At 40.1% G+C, this 24,200-nt stretch overlaps 1 protein-coding gene across 8 annotated transcripts in view; it reads right to left on the bottom strand.

Annotated features, from left to right (window-relative positions):
- LOC108416057 (uncharacterized protein MCAP_0864-like) overlaps positions 1-24,200 on the bottom strand; it is a 184,725-nt gene that overhangs the window by 91,084 nt on the left and 69,441 nt on the right. The window contains exon 8 of one of the 8 annotated variants that reach the window (XM_037531581.1): positions 18,754-18,828. The exons of the other annotated variants lie outside the window; for them this stretch is intronic. Within the exon in view, the coding sequence (XP_037387478.1) occupies positions 18,754-18,828 (75 nt within the window). The remainder of the gene's footprint in view (positions 1-18,753; positions 18,829-24,200) is intronic. 8 annotated transcript variants of the gene reach the window in all.

Below are 24,200 nucleotides of genomic sequence, written 5' to 3'. Positions count from 1 at the left end.
TAAGTTGAAAGGGAGGCAGCAGTGAATCACAATTAAAACAAGCTATAAACACCATGATACACTTGACACATGTTTACACACTGCTTAACAAGCAGGTATGAGTTTTTAGAAATGAAAACACAAACACTCACCAGAAATGGCTGAACACCGTGAAACACAGAGTGCCAGTTGGAACGATTGAAAAGACAAAAGAATTTTAATTGAAATTTTAAAGCTCATTTTTAGCAGCTCATCTTCACAGCACCCCATGATCTGACAAAGTATGTTACCTTATGGAAATGTCCTACTGTAGTGTGTGTTAATAGATACCCACGACATAAAACTGTAGATGTTTTGATAATAAAATTATTCTTATCAGAAAACGCTACCGGCGTTAAAACTACAGGGAGGATACCGTAAGTCTCTGGATCAGAAATGGTAAGCAGCATTAAATGATACCATTTATATATATATATAACGGGGAGTGAGGAGGCGGACGCATGTGCTGAGATAAGCGAGATTTATTATGGGTAAATCCAGGGTCATAGTCAAAACGGTCCAGGGTCAAAGAGCCAACACGGAGAAAACGGGGTTCAGACATGACAGACCAGAATACAATGAACACAGAGATTCAAACGAAGCCAACAAACAGAACTATACATGGGCAAATATATGGGTATATATATATATATATATATATATATAATTATTATTATTACATAAATTCGATTAATTATATTGTGACAGCCCAGTTCTCTTTATCAGGGGGTAAATAGTGATATTATGTCGAATATCTACTTAATTAACACAATAATACAGTAAAACACACTAAAAGCTCTGAAACACTGAGTCACTGTGCTGTACTAATGCTCTGTGCATGCTCTGTAGTGTGGAGGGTAAATCAGTAGATTAGAGCTCACCAGGCTGAGGTTGGCTGCCTATTGGCATTTTCCGTTCCACCTTAGATGGTGCAGGTGTTGCATCCTGGCGACTGTATAGGTACCACAATGTTGTTGCTCCATTTAAGGTGGAACGGAAAATTCAGGTAAGAAAATCAGTTCAAACTCAGATTTTCCTGAACTGAAGAACTAAACGGAGAACCTAATGGAGATGATCTGGGCGTGGAAAGGTGGAAATCCCCCCCCACCCTTATCTCTCTCTCTGTCTGTACACACGTCTATTATATGAAATCGTACAGAAAACCTTTGAAAACATTGTTTTTGTGTTGGAATGTTTCACGCATATGAAAAATAAACCCTTTGTCTGAAGTTCCCTGTCAGTTCTCCTAAACCCATAAGGGAACGTTCTGCTTTACAGCTTCCAGAACGTTCCGGAACCCGCGCTGAATTTCAGTGAAATCAGGCCGTTGCCGGAACCTTAATGCAATGGTTTCCTAGAGGAACCTAAATGTAACATTAGCGGAACGTTGTGTGGGTTTTGGCTGCGCGCGCCGTTAGAGCTGCGTCATCATAGCGGACATGCCGGCTCCTCACGAGCTGAGATAAACAAAGCGCTCTGCTGTAGAATCGGCGCTCGTGCAGAGGATCAGCGTCTGCAGGTCACTCACCCTGTAGGACACTGAAGACCGGCGTTCACTGACAGTTCATCCTCTGCGTGTCTCCGTCTCTGCGCCTCTCCCAACAACTTACTTTCACTTTCACATCTGTGACGCAGAGAGCGACGCTCAGCTCTGCGGATCTTTCTTTGCCTCATATTTAATAAACACATCAACACCAAGCGCTCTAGTTCAGTACTGATGCTGTGTGGGTGCTGAAACAGACAGAAACAGCTTTTGTTCTTCGTATTTTTAATCGTCATAATACAGATTTTGAAGTCCAAGATGTAGAAAAAGACCTTGTTGCTGAGTTTGTTAATGTTCTGGTATCTGGTGTCGACCAGCGCAGGATGGGTTCCCCTTCTGAGTCTTGGTTCCTCTGAAGGTTTCCTCCTCTTGCTCTCAGTTTGTCTAGTCACTGTCGCCGCTGGTGATCACGAATAAACACGAGATGCAGCTTCTGATCATGTCATTTATTGAAGATACAGATTTATTCAAAACATATTTGAAAAAGTAAAATTGCCCCCTAACCTAATAACTGGTTGTGACGCCCTCAGCAGTAACAACTGAAATCAAACGTTTGCCAATAACTCGCAATGAGTCTTTTACATCACTGTGGAGGAATTCTGGCCCCACTCTTCTCTACAGAAACCTGATATGGTCTCCTGCTGTTGTAGCTCATCCACCTCAAGGTTCGACGTGTTGTGCATTCTAAACTGCGGCTCACTGGGTGCTTTTTCTTTATTGGTCCATTCTGAGTAAAATATAGAGACTGTTGGATGTGAAAATCTCAGATCAGTAACTATAGAAATACTCAAACCAGCCCACCTGCCCCCAACAATCACACCACAGTCAAAATCAGTGAGATCAGGTTTTCTTCCCTACTCTGGTGGCCGACGTGCTGCCTCAGTTCTGTCTCTGTCTAATTGACGAGCATGGAGTCCACAGGACTGACGTAACATGTCTGATGTTGTTTTTGTTGTTCTTTACAATTTATTGTACAGCTTCTCAAACTTCTAGCCATGAAGGAGGATGGAAGGTAGAAGCACTGCAGGCAGCTGTTCCTCACACCAAGAGCAAATCATCACAGAGGAGGAGGGCATCACAATTTCTTTAAATAGTACATTTTCAGACAATTTGTAAACTGAAAGTGTGTCTATAGTACTTTATTGGTGATGATAACTTTTTATGACTTTCTTACCAATTTAATTTCATGGTGATTATACTTTCCTTACATCATCTTGTACCACAAAACTCCCTAAAACTGTCTATACTCAGGTACAGAAGCTTTCAATGAGCCCATTTAACCACACAGTAATTGTAGTAATTTGGCTTAGGCCAAATATCACACTAACCATTTTACAGTTGCTGTTTGCTTAATAGAGCAGGCACTGGCTCTGCTCAGATGTCCAGATGCAGATGTTGAACATCCTCAGTTTTTATTTAATAACATCTACATGAGCGTGACGCACAGCTGCTTGCTACCGTGAGTGCATGTATGAACTATATCTGGAATATAATTTCACTCAGTTCTAATCACACAACACACTGTTGACTGAAAACTCAGATCACAGATCAGAAGCACTCAAGTTCTGCACACGCGTGTCATCAATCGTAAATATCAAATGCATAAGCTGTGTCCTGGCATGGCCACGCCCCAAATCAGTTTCACTGACCATTGACGGTTTGGGGCTAGAGAGTGCATTTCTGGAGCTTAGTTATTAATTATATATATAATATTCAAGTATTGTATTTAACCAGCTCTTTTTAAAATCTGAGTCCTGACAGTGAATGTTTCTGATGGAAAGGTGAAAAATATAAAAATAGCTTAGTTTGCCAGCTTGTCATTTTACGCTCCATTTTAAATGGCCATTTAAGGCAGAACGGTAACCTCGAGTAAGAAGCTGGTGGACATGAGCAAGAACTGCATATATTAGACTCTAGATGTGTAAATAAACTCTCTATAGTTCATAATTATTAGGACAGGTTATTTAGTGAGGTAAAAACAGCTAACAGCCGTTATTTACGTTACCGTTAAGTAGCGTTAGCTTCTGTGCTAACAGCAGCGCCGTTGGTAGGAGGAACAGAAGCGAAGTTAGCTGAGCTGTTTGCTAAATAACAATAGCAGTAAAGGCTGATTTACTGACCGTTTGCTGAAGTTTAAGACGAGTAATTTAACTTTAGTTCATCTCATTTCTTCAGAAAAACCGCTAGAAAAGTTACTGTTTATCGTTAAATTGAGAACTAAACAAACTCAAACGGCTAAAACTGGTGCTGGGTCAAAGCAGCGCTGTGGGGAAAGTCCGGCTTATAAGAGTTTATAAAGAAGCTTATTAATAAATCGCTGTTTTAAAGAAGGAATAATAATATGAATAAATTAGATTAAATTAAATTAAATCTGCTGGTTCAGATTAGCTGAATATGCCCGGGGGGAAATGATGGACCGGACTAACCTGGACCCCCTGAATTGGGGGCCTCAAAAGTCTCAGAAACACGCTGAATTTGGTTTCTAGATTTCTTAAAACTTCATATTATTCTGCTAATAAATAATACGAGACTGTATTTCCATGATCATCTTCCACGGTCTGTTTATCCCGCGGTCTCTATTCTCTCCCCCCTCAGAAGTGAAAGTGGTTTGATCCACATCGGTCCTCTGCTGGCTGTTGATGGCCGTTCAGGACGGTTAGCGGCTGCTGACCGGTTCTGACCCGCTGCTGAAAACGAAGCCAGAACCAGGATTTCACAGGTGAGCGGAGCAGGGAGAGTCAGAGAGAAGGCAGACAGAGGGCAGGAGCGGTTCTGACCCGTTCACTCCTGAGAGCAGGTGAGCCTGAAGGGCCAAACGCTGAATACGCCGTAGCAGCGGCAGCTGGAGTTAGCTGGGCTAGCTAGCGATGAGCTTCATTAGCAGGCCTGTTTAACAAGCACGAGCTGATAAAGAAGCTCAGAATTTGATTTAATGCAGCAAATAAAACTTTTCTGACGCGTCTGAAGTACCAGACGGCGTTTCTGAGGTTAGCGTTAGCCCTGCAGCTAACCTGTAAAGCTCACTGATCGTCCCAGAAGCAGCTGCAGTCGCTGAGGGAGGTGGAGCAGCACCTCCTCCTCCACGGGTCCAGCTGAGGACATGGAGCAAGGTGAGGAGATAACAGACAACTTACAGCCACTGGATGAGCAGGTTCAGGGAAAATGACGGTATATTTATTATTTATTCATTTATTTATATTTTTCTTTTTTGGTTTTCCTTCTAATTACACTGGTTACTTTGAAGAGAAATGAAGTTTTTAAATTCTTCCATCAATCAATCAATCAATCAATCAATCAATCAATCAATCAATCAACCTTTATTTAATCTCAGAGAACACTGAGGGTGACCCGCATTTACAGTGTTGCCGAGCTGATGCAGAACAAGGGATTGATACTGTTCAGAACACATCAAATAATAAAAGTAAATTTAATAAATAAAGACAAATTTAATAAACAAATCAGGTAAGTGTAAAAAACACTAATAATTAGAATGCAATAAATAAATATATAAAACAATAAAACAGCTAAATTGTAAATGTGACAACGGGGAGCGAGGAGGCGGACGCATATGTGGAGATAAGTGACTTTTATTCGGGGCAAATCCAGGGTCATAGTCTAGACAGTCCAGGTTCAAACATCCAGCAGGAGGGACAAATCAAAATAAAATAAAAGGGGAATAAGATCAAAGAGTAGACTCAAATTTATTAAAATGACTAAAATAATAATCATTTAAATAAGAATATTTATAATAATAAATGAATAATATAATAATTAAAATAAGATAACGGTTAAAAAGTCTGGTAAATTAGTTGCAAACAGTTCTTACTGAACTACAGCAAGACTCGTGATTCACACATTCAAGCACATCTACCTTGTTGATGTTTAACCCTTAAATGCCTACCTACCAACCTCATAAGCAGATATTGGCTAATAAATACATTCTTTTTTTTCCTTTTCTCTAATTTCTAAGTGTTTGGGTGGGGGCACTCTAATGGCTCGGGCCTAAAATGTGGTGCTACGCTGCTGCTCACGTGCACTCATAAAGAGTGTTAAAAGAAAGAGTGAGAATAAGTTAAAATGTGTTATTTAATGTTTACTTTTTTTTAGCATCTTCCCTTGAGGGGTACGAACACAAACACAGGCCATAGTGCATTAAAACTAAGCCAAGTCTGGAGCTCTGGAGTGGAGCAACACCACAGAGGACACTTTCAGTTCATGTTTATCTATTTCTTTTCCACTTTAGAATCGTGGTCTCAGTAAAGATGGTCGTCTGTGTACATGGGTCACAAAATAGATGGTTCTTTACAGTCCAGATGAGGTTCCCATGCTGACTGGTTTACGTTCATCACAAACAGAAAATAGACTAAGCTCTGATATCATCAAACAGACATTATATCAGGAAAGCAGATCCGTGAAACAGAATCCAAATCTCAAATGAACAAACCGGCACTGACTGCATTAACCCACCTCACTCAGCGTAACTGGTATAGCTAGAGCTACACTAGTGATGTTCTCTGAGCAGTGATCTGAAACGTGTCTGAGCTTTGTTATGAAAACAGGGATTTGAGGTGTGGATCTAAAGCTCAGGCCCAAATGAAGCCCTAAGCCCTGCACTCCACACTTTGGTGACAGCTACAATGTGCAGACCTCCAGGGTAAGAGACCTCCAGGGTGCCTGGTTTACATGTCTACAGTTTGGACGATGTACATGATGATTTGTCTTAACAACAGCACTTGGTGCACAAAATATAAAATGAACACAACGGGATCTGCAGTGCTGTGGAAAGGTATTTGTCCCTCATCTTTATTTTTTGCTAATTTGTCATTTTTAAATGTTTCAGATCATCAAACTAATTTTAAGATAAGATGAAGATAACGTGAGTCAACGCAAAACATTTTAAATGATCATTTTTGAAGATGAAAGATTTGTTCAAAACCTTCTTCACTTGTGAAAAAGTAATCATTTACTAACCCTAATAAATGGTTGTGACAGTCTTGGCAGAAACAACTGCAGTGAAGCTTTTATGATAACTTTTATTGAGTCTCCTCATCCCTGTGGTGGAATTTTGGCCCCACCCTTCTTTGCGGAGTCGTTTTAATTCGTCTGCATTCGAGGGTTTTCAAGCATGAACTGCCTGTTAAAGGTCTTACCACAGCAACTCAATGGGGATCAAGTCAGTACTTTGGCCTGGCCACTCCAAAACCATCATTTTGTTTCTTTTGAGCCATTTAGAGGTGGACTTATGTGGCTTGTGTGCTTCGGATCATTTTCCTGCTATGTAATCCAGCTGCACTTGACGGTTCTATCAGTTATGACAAGTCGTACAGGTCCCGCAGGAGCAAACCAGCCCTAGACCATCACACTACCACCACCATGTTTTACTGTTGCTTTGATGTTCTTATGGTGGAATGCAGTGTCAGCTTCACTCCAGATATAATGGCATCTATGTCTTCCAAAAAGTTCCACCTTTAATTCATTGGTCCAAAGAATACCATACCAGAGGTCTTGGCGGTCTAGATGTTTTTTGGAATCCACAAGACAAGCCTTGTGTTCTTTTTGGTCAGCAGTAGTTTGTGCCTTGCAGCTGTCCCATGGATGCCCTTTTGCCCAGCATCTTTCTTATTGTGGAATCATGTACAGTGACCTTCAGTGAGGCAAGTGAGGCCTGCCATTTATTAGATGTTTGTCTGGGTTCTTTTGTGACCTCACAGATGAGTCGTTGATGTGCGCAAGGTGAAATTTTGGTAGGTCGGCCACTCCTGGGAAGGTTGACCACTGTTCCAAGCTTTCTCCATTTGTGGATAACAGCTCACTGTCCCAGAGCCTTAATCATGGCTTTGTAACCCCTACCAGACTGGTAGATGACTTTCAGTGACTGTCAAATACTGTTTTTGGTACTGTGACTTTAAGTCTAATATATGTAAATGAGTTCTGTTCTGATTGGCTGTCCTATTATGCCTCATTCAAAAAGCACTCAGACAAAGCTGAATTTGACTGAATGGGTGGGGCTAAACTGCTGCAAGCTGATTTTTTGTAAATGAGTTAGTCCTTGTGACATCATTAAAACTCAAATGGGCTGATTTTACAGTTTAGTACACGCTTATGGACTGGAGAGACAATAAAGCATTATGAAACAATGCTTATCGTTTATGGTTTAAAAACTTATTTAAATGAAGCGGAAAATTCACTTTTCAAGTTACATGGGATTTTTAATAGTTTACTTTGTCAAACATTCATTTGAAGATGTTAAGCAGTAATTTAAACAGCCTTTACTGTTCATACACGCAGGGTTATAACAGCCTTGTATTGTCATGTATAACAAATATCTTTAGCAAATTAAGAGTCTACAAGGTGTTAACATGCAGAATTAGTGATTACAGTTCTGTATACATTCACAACAATAAACCTTCAGACATGCTACACAAATACAATACAAAGACATACCAATGATCAATGCTATGAACTAGTGATTAATACTATGAACTAGTGATTAATACTGTGAACCAGTGGTCAATACTGTGAACCAGTGATCAATACTATGAACTAGTGATTAATACTGTGAACCAGTGGTCAATACTGTGAACCAGTGGTCAATACTGTGAACCAGTGATCATCACTTCATAATTACATGTGAGTGAAGATGAGCAGGTGTTTCTTCTGTTTCCCAACTCAGTTCCTGAAAAGAACCTGAGCCAGACTGAAGTAAAGCTGCTACTTCTCAATAAAGGTATTCCAGCTCTCATTAATATTCATATTTCCAACTGTCCCATTGGCCAGTTCACAAGTTCTGAATTTCACTTATTAATGTTTATACTGCTGACTGTCTCATTGGCCTGTTCACACATTTTGTGATGCTTGTGATGTCACGTTCACACTAAGACAGGAAATATTAGACATTTTTTTATTTAACTCTTACTTGCAGAAATATAGAAGATGTGCAGGCAATAGAAAGTACAATATTACTACCAATACTATTACTAATAACAACAGTAACAACAATAGTGTTAATAAAGTCACACATGCTGTGAGAGGTTGTAGTTATTAAGAGCTTTTAGTTAGTTAGCTGCAGTAATGTGGGTTCTATACACACAGAAAGTAATACGAGTATCAGTAAGTGAGTAACACTTCAGGTAAGAAGTAAAAAAGTTGGGAACTTTGTGAGGACAGAGAATTCCTGCCACTACTAGGCTTCTTCCTCAGTTGTGAGGCAGTTTTTCCTTGCCACTGTTGCCCCTGGCTTGCTCACCTGGGTTTTCTTTGCACTTCTTGTTAAAACGGTCTTTTCTGGAATTCTGTGAAGCTGCTTTGCGACTATAAATATATATATAATTGATCACCCTGAGTGAGATTTTTGGGGGGTGAACATTATAACATTATTCTGTTTGGTCTATTAGTTTTGCACCTCCAGAAGCAGCTCAGACTGAGTTCTGGAGATCTGATCTGGGTGAGGCTCTCTGCTCTCCTTTAGCTTTTACAGAGTAGAGAGTGAGGAGCACAGGATCTTCTACACAGACCTTCTGACCGTTTGTTCATTTTACAGTTTAGATGTTTCAGGTTTGTGTTTATTTTTATATCTGGTTCAGTGTGTAAAGGCATTTAGATCCACAGCACAGTGATCCATCTACAGCCAACTCAGTGCTCTATTACACAATCAATACCTGATCACTTTTAAACAGTCAGAGCTGCTGCTGGCTGATCATCACTGGTTCACTCCTACAAGTTCACTTCTATATGAACACTGTGTGTGTGATAGTGAGCTGTGAGCTCTGAGAGGAACTCATCCACACTTCTATCAGGAGCTGAAGGGTGAACATGCTGCCTTACAGCTGCTTCAGATGCTCTGCACTCAGCTGAAGATGAAATCAGACACAGCTGAGCTGCTCCTGGTCGGGATGTCAGAGTGTTGGGGTCTTTACGGTGTTTCTACACTGACTGTGTGTGTGTGTGTGTGTGTGTGTGTGTGAGTGAGAGAGAGAGAGAGAGAGAGACTGAGATCTACCAGACAGTCTATGGTCTTTACAGTGGAACACCATGAAAAGGGGATTCACTACAGGAAACATTCACAGATATAATCAATATCATCAAAATCCCACAGTCAGAAACCTGTTAGCTGATGCTGATCACAATTCTTCAACAATACTTCAGATTTTAGTCTTGACTGGACTACTAAACTATGTAGTCCTAATTCTGGGATCTGTATTTATAGAAATAAGAGGAAGAGAAAACTTGTTACAATATAGACAGATAATCAAAAACAGTTTTACACATGAAAAATATTTTTCTGATGTTTTGCTAAAAAAAAAACATTATAAATTAATTTAAGCTCAGAATTCCAGGTGCAAGTTTCCTCTGTTCAGCTTCCAGCTCTCGGTAGCTACTAAACATCATCTACTAGTTGGAAAAGTTTGGGAACCCCTGGTCCAGACCATAAAGGGAATTATCTAAACATTTCCAGATACAATCAACATCATAAACTCTTAAAACCTGCTATCTGATGCTGATCACACGCTGCAGAACATTCGGCCAGGTTTCAGTCTTGATTTTAGTCCTGTGCTTTAAGCTCATGTTCAGCTCTGTCTTTGTCTGTATTACAGAATTTGGGGTGTTGATGATTTGATTGTAGTTCTGGTGATGAAACTACTTGTACATGTTCTAGTGAGAAGACGTTCCGTAAACTGGGTTCCTTCAGGCTCTCAGCTCTGCAGAGGTCAGTGTTCTCCGTCTTCTAGCTCTCTGAATTCAGCTGATGAAGAACTTGTTAATGAGCTGATCAAGTGGATCAGGTGTGTTTAATGAGGAGGAACACTAAACTCTGCAGAGCTGTGGTCTGGAAGGAGCCCAGTTTGATTCCTCTGTTCTGAACCATTGAATCTTTATGAGAAGCCTGAACTCAGTTCAGCTCAGATCAGGATTCACTCTGGACGTTCAAAGCAACAATAAAGATGCTGTGTGTGTGCTCAGTGTACTCACCCAGTCTTTTTCAAAGCAGCTCTCTTGGGGCTCTGCTGGTTACTGTAATTAAAGGAACGAGAGAAAGAGATTAGGAAATGAAATTCACACTTTCAAAAACTCGATATTTCAAATACAGGATTAATTTCTCTGCATGGTTTGTTAGCCCACTTTTACCCTGTTCTTCAGTGGTCAGGACCCCCATGGACCTCAACAGAGCAGGTACTATTTAGGTGGTGGGTCATTCTCAGCACTGCAGTAACACTGACGTGGTGGTGGTGTGTTAGTGTGTGTTGTGCTGGTCTGAGTGGATCAGACACAGCAGTGCTGCTGGAGTTTTTAAACACTGTGTCCACTCACTGTCCACTCTATTAGACACTCCAATCTCATCAGTCCACCTTGTAGATGTAAAGTCAAAGATGACAGCTCATCTCTTGCTGTACAGTTTGTGTTGGTCATCCTCTAGTCCTTCATCAGTGGTCACAGGACGCTGCCCACAGGACGCTGTTGGCTGGATATTTTTGGTTGGTGGACTGTTCTCAGTCCAGCAGCGACACTGAGGTGTTTAAAAACTCCAGCAGCACTGCTGTGTCTGATCCACTCAGACCAGCGCAACACACACTAACACACCACCACCACGTCAGTGTTACTGCAGTGCTGAGAATGACCCACCACCCAAATAGTACCTGCTCTGTGAGGGTCCATGGGGGTCCTGACCACTGAAGAACAGGGTAACAGAGTATCAGAGAATCAGATGGACTACAGTCTGTAACTGTAGAACTACAGAGTGCAGCTATACGGTCAGTGGAGCTGATAAAGTGGACAGTGAGCGCAGAAACGAGGAGGTGGTCAGAACGTTATGATCAGTGATTCTTGCTGAAATATTTTATTTGGAGCAGTGTTATTTCAACAGTGGACAATATTTTGCACAAAATTCTGTTTTTTCAGTTATAAAACCTGGAATAATTAACTGCATTTAGTCTTAATTTTTGTTGGATATCACTCCTTTGGGTGTGTAGGTTTGACTTTTTGGTGATCTTGTACATTTGCAGCTTTTCAACTGTGTTTCTTTCTGACTCAGGATTAAATGCAGTGCATTGTTCACACGGTCAGTTGGGCTTGTTTGGTGGGTCAGGTGGAGATTTAACATTGACAATCGCGCTTTGAAAGTAGCTAAAAAGTAGCCACTACTCTTTCTGGAAAAGTAAGGGTTCCTTCAGGCTCTCAGCTCTGCAGAGGTCAGTGTTCTCCATCTTCTAGCTCTCTGAATTCAGCTGATGAAGAACTTGTTAATGAGCTGATCAGGTGGATCAGGTGTGTTTAATGAGGAGGAACACTAAACTCTGCAGAGCTGTGGTCTGGAAGGAGCCCAGTTTGATTCCTCTGTTCTGAACCATTGAATCTTCATGAGAAGCCTGATCTCAGTTCAGCTCAGATCAGGATTCACTTTGCACTAAAGCATTAAAGATGCTGTAAATGCTTGGTGTACTCACCCAGGGGTTTCTTTGGTAGTTGTCCTTTTGTCTTGGTCTGGGTCACTGTAAGTACAAGAACAAGAGAAAAGATGGAGAGTTGTATTATATATATATATTCAGAAACCTGTTATTCTTTGATGTACTATATGAAATGTTAATTTACTAAACCAAAAAAATCCCCTTTAGGCCTAAAACCCCAGGGAACTTTAGGTTTTTTAATCTGGCTCTTGTTGGCAATGAAATTCATGCACAAGGCACGTCCTATGAATTACTTTCCTGTGATGGTCCGACGGAAAAGACACGTGGGTACGTTCCAGTTTGGGGTGCAAAAATCGGTGTTTATTAAATCCCAGTGAAGAAACCAAAGAAAACTGCAATTTATCCAATGCCAAAAAGAAAAATATTTACAAATATATATACAGCTTAATATGAATAGTCAGTTATGCAATCAGAACTTGAGAGGTCATAAACAGGAAGTGTTATGATGTCACTTCGGGTTTTTGCGCGCACGGGGGTGGGGGGTGGGGGGGTTTTGGTGTTCACTATAAAAACTCAGCAAAGGGTCCTGTTTTCCTCCCTGGCTGAAAACATGGCTACCGTCCTCTGGAGTCTATTCGTAGGTAAGTACTTGTTGCCTTCTCCAAGTGTTTCAAAAATGTTAGTTTAAATGTTTCATTATATCACTAAATCAATCAAAATTTACAAACAATAAAACATTCACCATTAAGTTTTGTTTCTTTTTTCTCTGCAGGTTTGCTCTTGTTCCCCAGCATAACCACTCAATCAATAAACGCTATTTAAAAACAGCTTGTGTCTCTGAGTATGAAATGTCCCCATTACCTAGAAAGTTTACACATATGTACATTTGTGGCGGAGGGCAGCTCCGTCACACAAACCATAGCCAGTGCCTTTCACCAACATTCTCTTCTCTCCATGTCAACTAAGTCATGATCTTGGGTAGAGTGTATGTAAACAGTATTCTTGCCAATCACAAGGCTGATATTGTTTGTTCCACCAACCCATCATAAACAACATTGTGTTCCCCGCATAGTCCCAGTCTGTCTGTGTTTGAGTTAAAGAAACTTACCATGAGAAAACTGCCAAATGGACAGAAGCCAACTTAATTCTATTTTGTTTTTTTCAGTCAAACTTTGTTGGATATTTAATATAACACTAGATTTTAGTATTATTCAAACGTTGCTTTAAACTGTGTTCCCTTGGACTTTAATCAACATCACACAGTCAGAAACCTGTAATCTGATGCTGATCACACTCTGCAGAACATTCATCCAGATTTCAGTCCTGATCTTAGTCCTGTGCTAATGTTTAAGCTCATGTTGAGCTCTGTCTTTGTCTGTATTACAGAATTTGGGGTGTTGAGGATTTGATTGTAGTTGTGGTGATGAAGCTCCTTATACAAGTTCTAGAGCTTTGTGTCAAAGATGACGTTCTATAAACTGGGTTCTTCAGGTTCTCAGCTCTGCAGAAATCAGTGTTCTCCGTCTTCTAGCTCTCTTAATTCATCTGAAGAAGAACTTGTTGAGCTGAGCAGGTGGATCAGGTGTGTTTAATGAGGAGGAACGCTAAACTCTGCAGAGCTGTGGTCTGGAAGGAACCCAGTTTGATTCCTCTGTTCTGAAACACTGAACCTTTATGAGACGTGTAGCCTGAACTCAGTTCAGCTCAGATCAGGATTCAGTCTGAACGTTCAGTACAGCATTGAAGTTCCTGCAAAGAATCAAGTCTCTGTGTGAGGGTCTCCTCTATGTCCTTAGTCTGCCCACTAATCTGTCCGCTGTAATGTTAGAAAGAAGAGAAAGAGATTGAGAATTTCTTTCATTTGTTTTCTAGGATTTGTTTGTGGTCGTAGTGATAAAACTCTTCATACACTCCTCTCCACAACTACCGGCAGTCTGGGGAAAAAGATTACTAAGGGTTATAAGGAATTCACCTTTTGATGATTAAGCTTGACCTCACACTGAAAAAAGTGAGAAAATCCAAACTGTAACTGTTTATTTAACTGAGTTTATTCTGAGAAAAAATCCACCAAGAAACAGTTTTTCAAACAAACTACGTGTATCATTTGTCACATCTGCCATCTGCCATTCTCCTCCCCACCACAGGAGGTCACCGTCTCCCGAATACTAGGCACTTCTTGATCCTTTGACCTCTGTAGTCTGCCATCATGTGTATATATACCCTGCGTTTGCAGGAGCTCATTGTGAAGTCTTGTGTGAGCGTTTATGTTTATGATTTGGTTTTCTGGTGTTTTGACCTTGCCTCTTGGTTTGTTTTTGACTACTCTTTTGGATTTGTCTGCTTTCTGTGGCCTGCTTTTTTGGATTTCTGACCCCCTGCTTGTTGTTACCTACCTTGCATCAGGAATTAAACTTGCACTTGACTCCTGCCCCTCGTGTGAAGCAGTTTGTGACATCATTATTATTCACAGCCCTGCATTCAATGCTTAGCAAATGAAACAGCACTTATTCTCCTACATCATCATCTTCTAAGGTGGGAGAACCCAGAGAAGGGAATTTGAGACCAGTCCTCATTACAGAGTCTCTCCAGATCTTCCAGGGTCCTAGCCCCTCTCTCTCTTTAGCTCAGCTCACAGGTTTTCTATGGGGTTTAGATCTGGGGACTGAGATGTTCAGGGCAGAAGCTTCATTTTGAGTTCAGTAAACATTTTTTGTGTTGGACATGTGTTTTTGATTATTGTTCTTCTGGAGGATCAAATGACGACTTATTTTTAGGTTCTTGATCCAAGCAGGTAGAGTTTGATTCAGAATCTTCTGGTATTCCATGGAGTCCTTGATGCTGTGTTCTCTAACAAGGTTCTTAAGGAAAATGGAGGAAAAACAGCCCCTCAACATCACAGACCCTCCACCCTACTTAACATTGGGGGTCAGGGTCTTTCAGAGTACTCATCCTTCTCATTATGCCAAACCCACCTTGAGTGTTTGTTACCTAAAATTTCAGTTTTTATTTCATCTGACCATAGAACCCGGTTCCAATCACAGACCTAGTATCGTTTATCAAACTCCAGGGTCTTACTTTTGTGATTAGATGACAGAAAAGGCTTTTTCCTGGCATGCCTTCCAGATAATCTGTTGTTATGGAGGTGGTGTCTGATGGTAGTTTTGGAGACCTGGTGACCCCAAGATCCTGCTGTTTGTAACTGTCCTTGGGGCTTCTTTGTCCTTTCTTACCATCCACCTTACTGTGTGTGGGGACAGAAGACACTTGGGTTCTCATTCAGTCGAGTTTGCAGCTGTTTTTCTACATCCATTCTCTGACTTATGAAGGTCAACATATTTTCCCTTGTTTAAACTCCGTGTTCTCCTGTCTTTCACATGGGGACGAATGGAGGGAAGTTGACCTCTGTGTCACCCCATATACCCCACTGACACAGGAAGTTGAAGATGAGTTTCTAGACACTCTGATTAACTTTAAAATGTAAAATACAAAGAGAAGAAGTGTTTCATTTACATTCTGTTTATGTGAGTTTTCACGGGTGCCAGTAATCGTGGCACATGTGGTTTTGTTAAAAATAATTATTTCTTGATTTTTTTCTCAGAATAAATTTACTTCAGTTAAAGGCTGAATTGTTTTTTTCATTTTTTCAGTATGAGATTAAGCTAATTCAGCAAAAGGAAGGAGCCCAGTTTGATTCTCTGATCTGAACCACTGAACCTTTTGTGAATCGTCTAGCCTGAAATCACTGAAGCTCAATTCAGGATTCACTCTGAACGTTCAAAGCACCAATAAAGATGCTGAGTGTGCTCGGTGTACTCACACGGTGCTCTCCAGAGAAGCAAGTTTCTCTTTGAGGGTCTTTTCTATGCGGTTAATCTGCTCACTGTTCTGCTCACTGTTGTGCTTCCTGTAATTAAAGGACCGAGAGAAAGAAGTTAGGAAATTAACACTTGATATTTCCTAGTGTGCACTGTAAAAAATTCACTGAAGAATCAACAGTTAAACTTAATCAACATCACACAGTCAGAAACCTGTAATCTGATGCTGATCACAGTCTGCAGAACATTCATCCAGATTTCAGTCCTGATCTTAGTCCTGTGCTAATGTTTAACCTCATGTTGAGCTCTGTCTTTGAGTGTGTTCCATTCTGTGGGCAGCTGCCTTACTATTCACTGCCTTACTATTCACCGCCTTACTATTCACTGCCTTACTATTCACTGCCTTACTATTCACTGCCTTCTAAGGCAGCATTTTAACTGTAAAGGAACCTTATTAGGCATCATATTCAGCACGGTGATTCAGAGCCATCATACATTGATTGTGGTTGTGTTGAAACTCCTTGTACCTTGTTCTAGTGTTGTCCATCTTCTAGCTCTCTGAATTCAGCTGATGAAGAGCTTGTTAATGAGCTGATCAGGTGGATCAGGTATGTTTAATAAGGACGAACACTAAACTCTGCAAAGCCTGAATTTCATCTGTGATGAAATGCGCTGTTACGGTGAAATAAGATCCTGTGGTAGTGGATGACCATGCAGCAGATTACTGCTATTCTACCCGTTCAGTCAGTGATGTCATAACTTCAGTTTTGGTCTCCTTGTAGAGGCCAGATCCTCGGTAATAAATCCTTGTAAATCCTTGGCAATAAAAGTTGTGATAGAGTTTGTAGTTCACTTCGTCTTTTCCGAGTTGGGTGAAAGTTTTGACATCGCTTGATCGATGGTCCTCTGGTTGGCAGCAACTACAACCAGGTGGAAAATGGGTGGAAACGTAATATGCTCCACAGTGCTTCCATACACTAGCCAGGGGTCGGAGACCTGTTGCTGTTTTACTGGCCTGGTGTGGCTTCACATCAGAGTTAAATTTCTAGGTAAAATAAAATAATCCTCATTTGCAGTAAAATAAAGCTCGGCTGATCGTTCAAACACAGTTTTAACAATAAATGATCTTAAACGCCTGAGATATGGTAGCAAATAACTGCTAGTTCACCTAGCTAGCAGCTAACGAAAAGGCAAAGATAGAGATTTCAAATGAACGTCAATAATTTGGAGACGAATGGACTTATTTACATTTATAAACCCTCTAGCTGGTTTCCTGATGCGTTTAATCTGCAACAATAAACTGTCAAACAGTTAAAAAACTTGTGAAACTGAAGTCAGTTTCTTGTTCTCCAGCTTCTCCTTCAAATTGTCCTGTTCCACCTTAAACGGGGCAGCAGTTTACACTCTGGCGCCTCAGGCACCATTTGAGGTGGAACAGAAAAATATGAATAAGGAGCTGGAGAGCGAGAAACTGACTTCAGCCTCGTAAAAAGTAGAACATTTGAGAGACATTTTACAAGAAACTGTTCTACTGTTGTGGAAAAGTTTCCAGCTGGAGATGTGAGAAAAGCAGCTGTAGCTGAGCTGAAGCTTAAAGCAGAGCAAAGTGAGTCTGTGTTTTCGTTTGTATTGTATTTTTTAGCCTACAGTAGAACATACACGTACTGAGACACATGAACAGCCAAGATAGTAAAATGGACTCAAAATGTTGTGGTTCCCAAGGTGGTTTGATTTTTACTGAAAGGACAAAATGACTCTTATTAACATTTCGGGATGCGACTCCTGCTCTAGCTCTTAATTCAGTGTGCCGCCACAGACTGTCAGGGCACTTTAAATGAAGTAGGTAAATCCATCAAGAAGCAGTTTTTCAAACAAACTACATGTCATAATTATTCACAGCCCTGCATTCAATACTTAGCAAATGAAACAGCACTTATTCTCCTACATCATCATCTTCTAAGGTGGGAGAACCCAGAGCAGGGAATTTGAGACCAGTCCTCATTTCAGAGTCTCTCCAGATCTTCCAGGGTCCTAGCCCCTCTCTCTCTTTAGCTCAGCTCACAGGTTTTCTATGGGGTTTAGATCTGGGGACTGAGATGTTCAGGGCAGAAGCTTCATTTTGAGGTCAGTAAACCTTTTTTGTGTTGGACATATGTTTTTAATTATTGTTCTTCTGGAGGATTAAATGACGACTTATTTTTAGGTTCTTGATCCAAGCAAGTAGAGTTTGATTCAGAATCTTCTGGTATTTCATGGAGTCCTTGATGCCATGTTCTCTAACAAGGTTCTTAAGGAAAATGGAGGAAAAACAGCCCCTCGACCTGGTGACCCCAAGATGCTGCTGTTTGTAACTGTCCTTGGGGCTTCTTTGTCCTCTCTTACCATCCACCTCACTGTGTGTGGGCACAGAAGAAACTTGGGTTCTCATTCAGTCGAGTTTGCAGCTGTTTATCTACATCCATTCTCTGACTTATGAAGGTCAACATGTTTTCCCTTGTTTAAACTCCGTGTTCTCCTGTCTTTCACATGGGGACGAATGGAGGGAAGTTGACCTCTGTGTCACCCCATGTACCCCACTGACACAGGAAGTTGAAGATGACTGCGTGGAAGTTTCTAGACACTCTGATTAACTTTAAAATGTAAAATACAAAGAGAAGAAGTTTCATTTACATTCTGTTTATGTGAGTTTTCACGGGTGCCAGTAATCGTGACGCATGTGGTTTTGTTAAAAATAATTATTTCTTGATTTTTTTCTCAGAATAAATTTACTTCAGTTAAAGGCTGAATTGTTTTTCATTTTTTCAGTATGAGATTAAGCTAATTCAGCAAAAGGAAGAAGCCCAGTTTGATTCTCTGATCTGAAACATTGAATCTTTGTGGATCGTTTAGCCTGATATCTCTGAAGCTCAACTCAGGATTCACTCTGAACGTTCAAAGCTCCAATAAAGACGCTGAGTGTGCTCGGTGTACTCACACAGTGCTCTCCAGAGAAGCAAGTCTGTCTGTGAGGGTCTTTTCTATGCACCCAGTCCGGTCACTGTTCTGCCCCCTGTAATTAAAGTAATGAGAGAAAGAGGTCAGGAAATGAATTTCACATTTTCAACACTTGATATTTCGTTGTGTGCACTGTAAAAAATTCACTGAAGGATCAACAGTGAAACTTAATCAACATCACGGTTTGGGACTGAGGGGTGGGTTTTTTCTTTTTTAGTTGTATGTTTCTATTTTTTTTCTAGTTGTCAGTTTTCCTTTTCTTGCAGTTTCTTTGGTCTCTTCAGATAAGGTTACTCCTGTGCACTATGAGTCAGATGTCATCTAGGATTAATACTTGTACTTCTGGCATCACCTTAGCCTCATGGAATGTTAGAGGAATGGGTCATCCAATCAAAAGGGGTCGGGTTTTCTCGCATCTGAAGATGTTGAAAGCTGATATCATTTTTTTGCAAGAAACGCATATTAGTCCCACCCAGCAATCTACGTTTAGAGCACGTTGGATATCCCAGGTATTCCAGGCCTCATTTTCTTCAAAAGCTAGGGGTGTGGCTATTCTTTTTTAAAAAAATATCCCATTTCATCTTGAGAAGATGATAGCAGATCCACAGGGCCGATACATTATTGTATCTGGCCATATTAATTTATTTCCTCTCACACTGATTAATATCTATGGCCCTAGTTTTGATTGTCCTGATTTTTTTCCACTTGCCTTGAGTGAGAATATTATTATGGGGGGTGATTTCAACTGCTATTTAGATCCATATCTGGATAGACTCTCTACCAAGACTCCACCCACGTTGGCCACAGTACAAACTCTTAATAATCTACTCAAAGCAGGGAACATGGTGGATATCTGGAGGCTATGTCATCCAACTGGCAGGGACTTTTCATATTACTCGCATGTACATAAGTCTTATACAAGGATTGATTACTTCCTTGTGTCTTCTGAGTTAGTATCCAAAGTTTGCAATGTTAAATATCATAATATATTAATATCCGATCACAGCCCAATTACATGTGAGCTTCAGAACATTGTCTCCAAACCAGCGTATGCATGGCAATTTAATCCTAATCTTTTATCAGATCCTGCCTTTGTCAATTACATGAAGGTAAAGTTTGCAGAATTTGCAGAATTTAACGACACAGCCGATGTATCAGACTCCACTCTCTGGGAAACGCTCAAAGTTGATGTACGTGGCTATATTTTGGCATTCGAATCCTCAAAGAAAAAAGAAATGAATCAGAGACTTGTCGAAATTGAGAATATGCTAAAAATAACAGAACAGAAATATAAGTCTTCCCTTTCAATTTCAGATTATAATAAAATTTTACAACGTAGGTATGAATATAATACTATTCTCAGACAGAGAGTTGAACACCTTTTACTTAAACTTAAGAGGAAACAGTTCGAGTTAGGAGACAAACCAGAGGGACTTTTGGCAAGGCAGCTTAGAGGAATTCGTGCGAAACAAGTCATTCATAGGATTCAGTCAAGATCAGGGGATTTAATTACGGATCATAAGGAGATCAATAATAGATTTAGAGATTTTACACAGAATTGTACTCTGCCAAATTCTCGGCTTCAGAATCTGATCTGGACTCTTTCTTTAAAGATCTTGCCTTGCCGAGACTCTCTGACTCAGCTAGAGAGTCACTGGATTCCCCTGTTACTCAGTCTGAGATCCTTGAGGCCATTAAAAGCTTCCCTTCTGGTAAAGCAGCTGGGCCAGATGGTTTTGGCTGTGAATTCTATACATTTTTTTCTTCCAAGCTCTGCCCGTTTCTGCTGAGAATGTATGACGAATCTATTGTAAACAAACAATTCCCTGATTCCTTATATCTTGCCAACATATGTCTTTTGCTGAAAAAGGGGAAGGATGATACAGACCCCGCCTCATATAGACCCAGTGCCCTGCTTAATTTTGATCAAAAAATAATACCTAAGATAATGGCCAATCGATTAGCTAAACACATATCAGAGATCATTCACCCTGATCAGACAGGGTTTATTCCTGGTAGATTTTCCTTTTGTAATGTGCGTTTGCTTCTTAATGCCATGCATGTGGCACAAAAAAGCAATTCCACTGCGGCTGTTGTTTCACTTGATGCACAAAAAGCCTTTGACCAAGTGGAATGGCCCTATATGCTTTATACATTGAGGAAATTTGGATTTGGGGACTTTTTTATTGATTTGGTTAAGGCCATATATTTGCATCCATCATCTTCTATTTTAACCAGTGCTGACCATTCAACTTCTTTTTCACTTCAGCGTGGTGTTCGACAAGGGGATCCCCTCTCCCCACTTCTTTTCAATATTGCATTAGAGCCTCTTGCAGTGGGAATACGGAAACATCCAGATATTCGTGGTATTAAAATGGGAGATTTGGAGGCTCTAGTCATTCTTAATGCAGATGATCTGCTCCTTTGGATCTCAGATCCTGTATCTTCTATCCTCTCTCTCCTGGAATATCTAAAATTATTTGGTCAGCTGTCAGGATACACAATTAACTGGAATAAAAGCGAATTGATGCCACTCTCTCAAAATTTTGATCCAAATCTTTTGGCCTCCTTTCCCTTCAAGGTGGCCAGGGAACATTTAACTTATCTTGGGCTTCAGATTTCCTGGGATCCAAAAACAATATTTAGGCTAAACTTTCAAGCTGCGTTAGAAAAGTTAAGAACAGACGTTGAAAGGTGGAAATTGCTCCCCTTGTCTTTGATTGGTAGAATAAATGCAGTTAAAATGATTACACTCCCAAGAATTTTATATATTTTTCAAAATCTTCCTATTTTTCTCCCAAACTCTTTTTTTCAACAACTGGATGCAATTGTCTCATCCTTTGTCTGGGCTCAGAAGACCCCACGTATTTCCAAAATTCATTTACAGAAAGCTTCAGTCGATGGTGGACTAGGCCTGCCCAACTTTAAACACTATTACTGGGCTGCAAACGCCAGAGCAATTTCCTTTTGGCCACTGGGATCACGTGAGGGACTCATTTTGGATTCTACACCACTGTGGGTTAAATATGAGGCCGGATCAGTTACAAAGACATCCTTACCGGTTTTTCTGTTTTCTAAGGTGTCACCTAGCAATACTTTAATAAATAACAATTTCATTATTAAAAACTCACTTAAGATCTTAAACCAGATTAAATGCTTTACTAATGCACCACTAACTTCAGTTTATACCCCAATTATGTGTAAACATTTTTTTCTACCTGCTAAGATGGAAAGCAAAGGACTAAGAACTATAGAGAACTTATATGTAGATGGGACCTTTATTTCATTTAGTCAATTCAAAGATAAATTTAACCTTTCTCATATACATTTTTTCCGTTATTTACAGCTTCGGCATTACGTAAGACAAAATATTTCTCATTTTGAATCAAAGCCAAGTGATCACACATTATTTGGTTTTTTACACACAGACCCCACATCTAAACAATTGATTTCACATTTTATTACAGTTTTGAGATCTGCTCCAGACACAACTAAATTTAGAGAGGCTTGGGCGAGAGAGATTGGTAGCGAAATTACAGAAGAGGTGTGGGTGGAGAGCCTGTCTCGGGTATTATGCTGCTCTGTAAATTCTCAGGCTGATTCAGTTTAAGGGGCTTCACCAGCTGCATTACTCCAGGACCAAATTACATAAGATTTTTGAATCCATCTCACCTCTTTGTGAAAGATGCAAAATTGAGGAGGGCTCTTTGACTCATATGTTTATAACCTGCCCTGTGTTGCAGACCTTTTGGTCAAGAATTTTTGATTGGCTTTCCAAAATCCTTGAAATAAAATTAGACTTTGATCCCATAATGGTAATATGCGGGTGTTCTGCATTATCATTCACCTTCCCTTACAAGATACAACAGGTGGTGATGGCTGCTATGATTGTGGCTAAGAAGCTGCTCCTTTTAAATTGGAAATCGCCTTCAGCTCCATCGTTCAAGCATTGGCTAGCTGAGATGCTTCATTTTGCCTCTATGGAGCATTTATGTAGCCGTGGACCAAGTGCACAGAAATACATTAACCATATTTGGAATCCAATAATCAGTTATTTTAAGTAAATGTAAGACCACAAATGTAAGTAAATGTAAGAAAATGTAAGATGTTTTTTTTTTTTCCCTCTTTCTCTTCTTCAATGCTGCTACTGCACATGTTACTGTCACTGTTGTTGTTATTTTTATTATTATTATCATAGCATTCTGTTGGTTTTATTATTTTTATTTTTATTTTTTTTAATGTGCTTGATAGGAAGGGGTTGGGTTACATTGTCTGATATGTACATTTTTTTTGTTTGTTTGAACTGATTATACAACCAAAATAAGCTAAAATAAAGTATTAAAAAAAAAAAAAAAACTTAATCAGCATCACACAGTCAGAAACCTGTAATCTGATGCTGATCACAGTCTGCAGAACATTCATCCAGATTTCAATCCTGATCTTAGTCCTGTGCTAATGTTTAACCTCATGCTGAGCTCTGTCTTTGAGTGTGTTCCATTCTGTGGGCAGCTGCCTTAATATTCACTGCCTTACTATTCACTGCCTTACTATTCACTGCCTTACTATTCGCTGCCTTACTATTCACTGCCTTACTATTCGCTGCCTTACTATTCACTGCCTTAATATTCGCTGCCTTACTATTCGCTGCCTTACTATTCACTGCCTTACTATTCACTGCCTTACTGTTCGCTGCCTTACTATTCACTGCCTTACTGTTCGCTGCCTTACTTGAGTTAGGTGAAAGTTTTGACATCGCTTGATCGATGGTCCTCTGGTTGGCAGCAACTACAACCAGGTGGAAAATGGGTGGAAACGTAATATGGTCCACAGTGCTGCCATACACTAGCCAGGGGTCGGAGACCTGTTGCTGTTTTACTGGCCTGGTGTGGCTTCACATCAGAGTTAAATTTCTAGGTAAAATAAAATAATCCTCATTTGCAGTAAAATAAAGCTCGGCTGATCGTTCAAACACAGTTTTAACAATAAATGATCTTAAACGCCTGAGATATTGTAGCAAATAACTGCTATTTCACCTAGCTAGCAGCTAACGAAAAGGCAAAGATAGAGATTTCAAATGAACGTCAATAATTTGGAGACGAATGGACTTATTTACATTTATAAACCCTCTAGCTGGTTTCCTGATGTGTTTAATCTGCAACAATAAACTGTCAAACAGTTAAAAAACTTGTGAAACTGAAGTCAGTTTCTTGTTCTCCAGCTTCTCCTTCAAATTGTCCTGTTCCACCTTAAACGGTGCAGCAGTTTACACTCTGGTGCCTCAGGCACCATTTAAGGTGGAACAGAAAAATATGAATAAGGAGCTGGAGACCGAGAAACTGACTTCAGCCTCGTAAAAAGTAGAAAATTGAGAGACATTTTACAAGAAACTGTTCTACTGTTGTGGAAAAGTTTCCAGCTGGAGATGTG

This window comes from Pygocentrus nattereri, chromosome 20, assembly GCF_015220715.1.
Source record: "Pygocentrus nattereri isolate fPygNat1 chromosome 20, fPygNat1.pri, whole genome shotgun sequence".
Classification (NCBI taxonomy): Eukaryota; Metazoa; Chordata; class Actinopteri; order Characiformes; family Serrasalmidae; genus Pygocentrus; species Pygocentrus nattereri.
The sequence above is the reverse complement of the archived record's forward strand: the minus strand, read 5'-3'. Positions and strand labels throughout refer to the sequence as shown.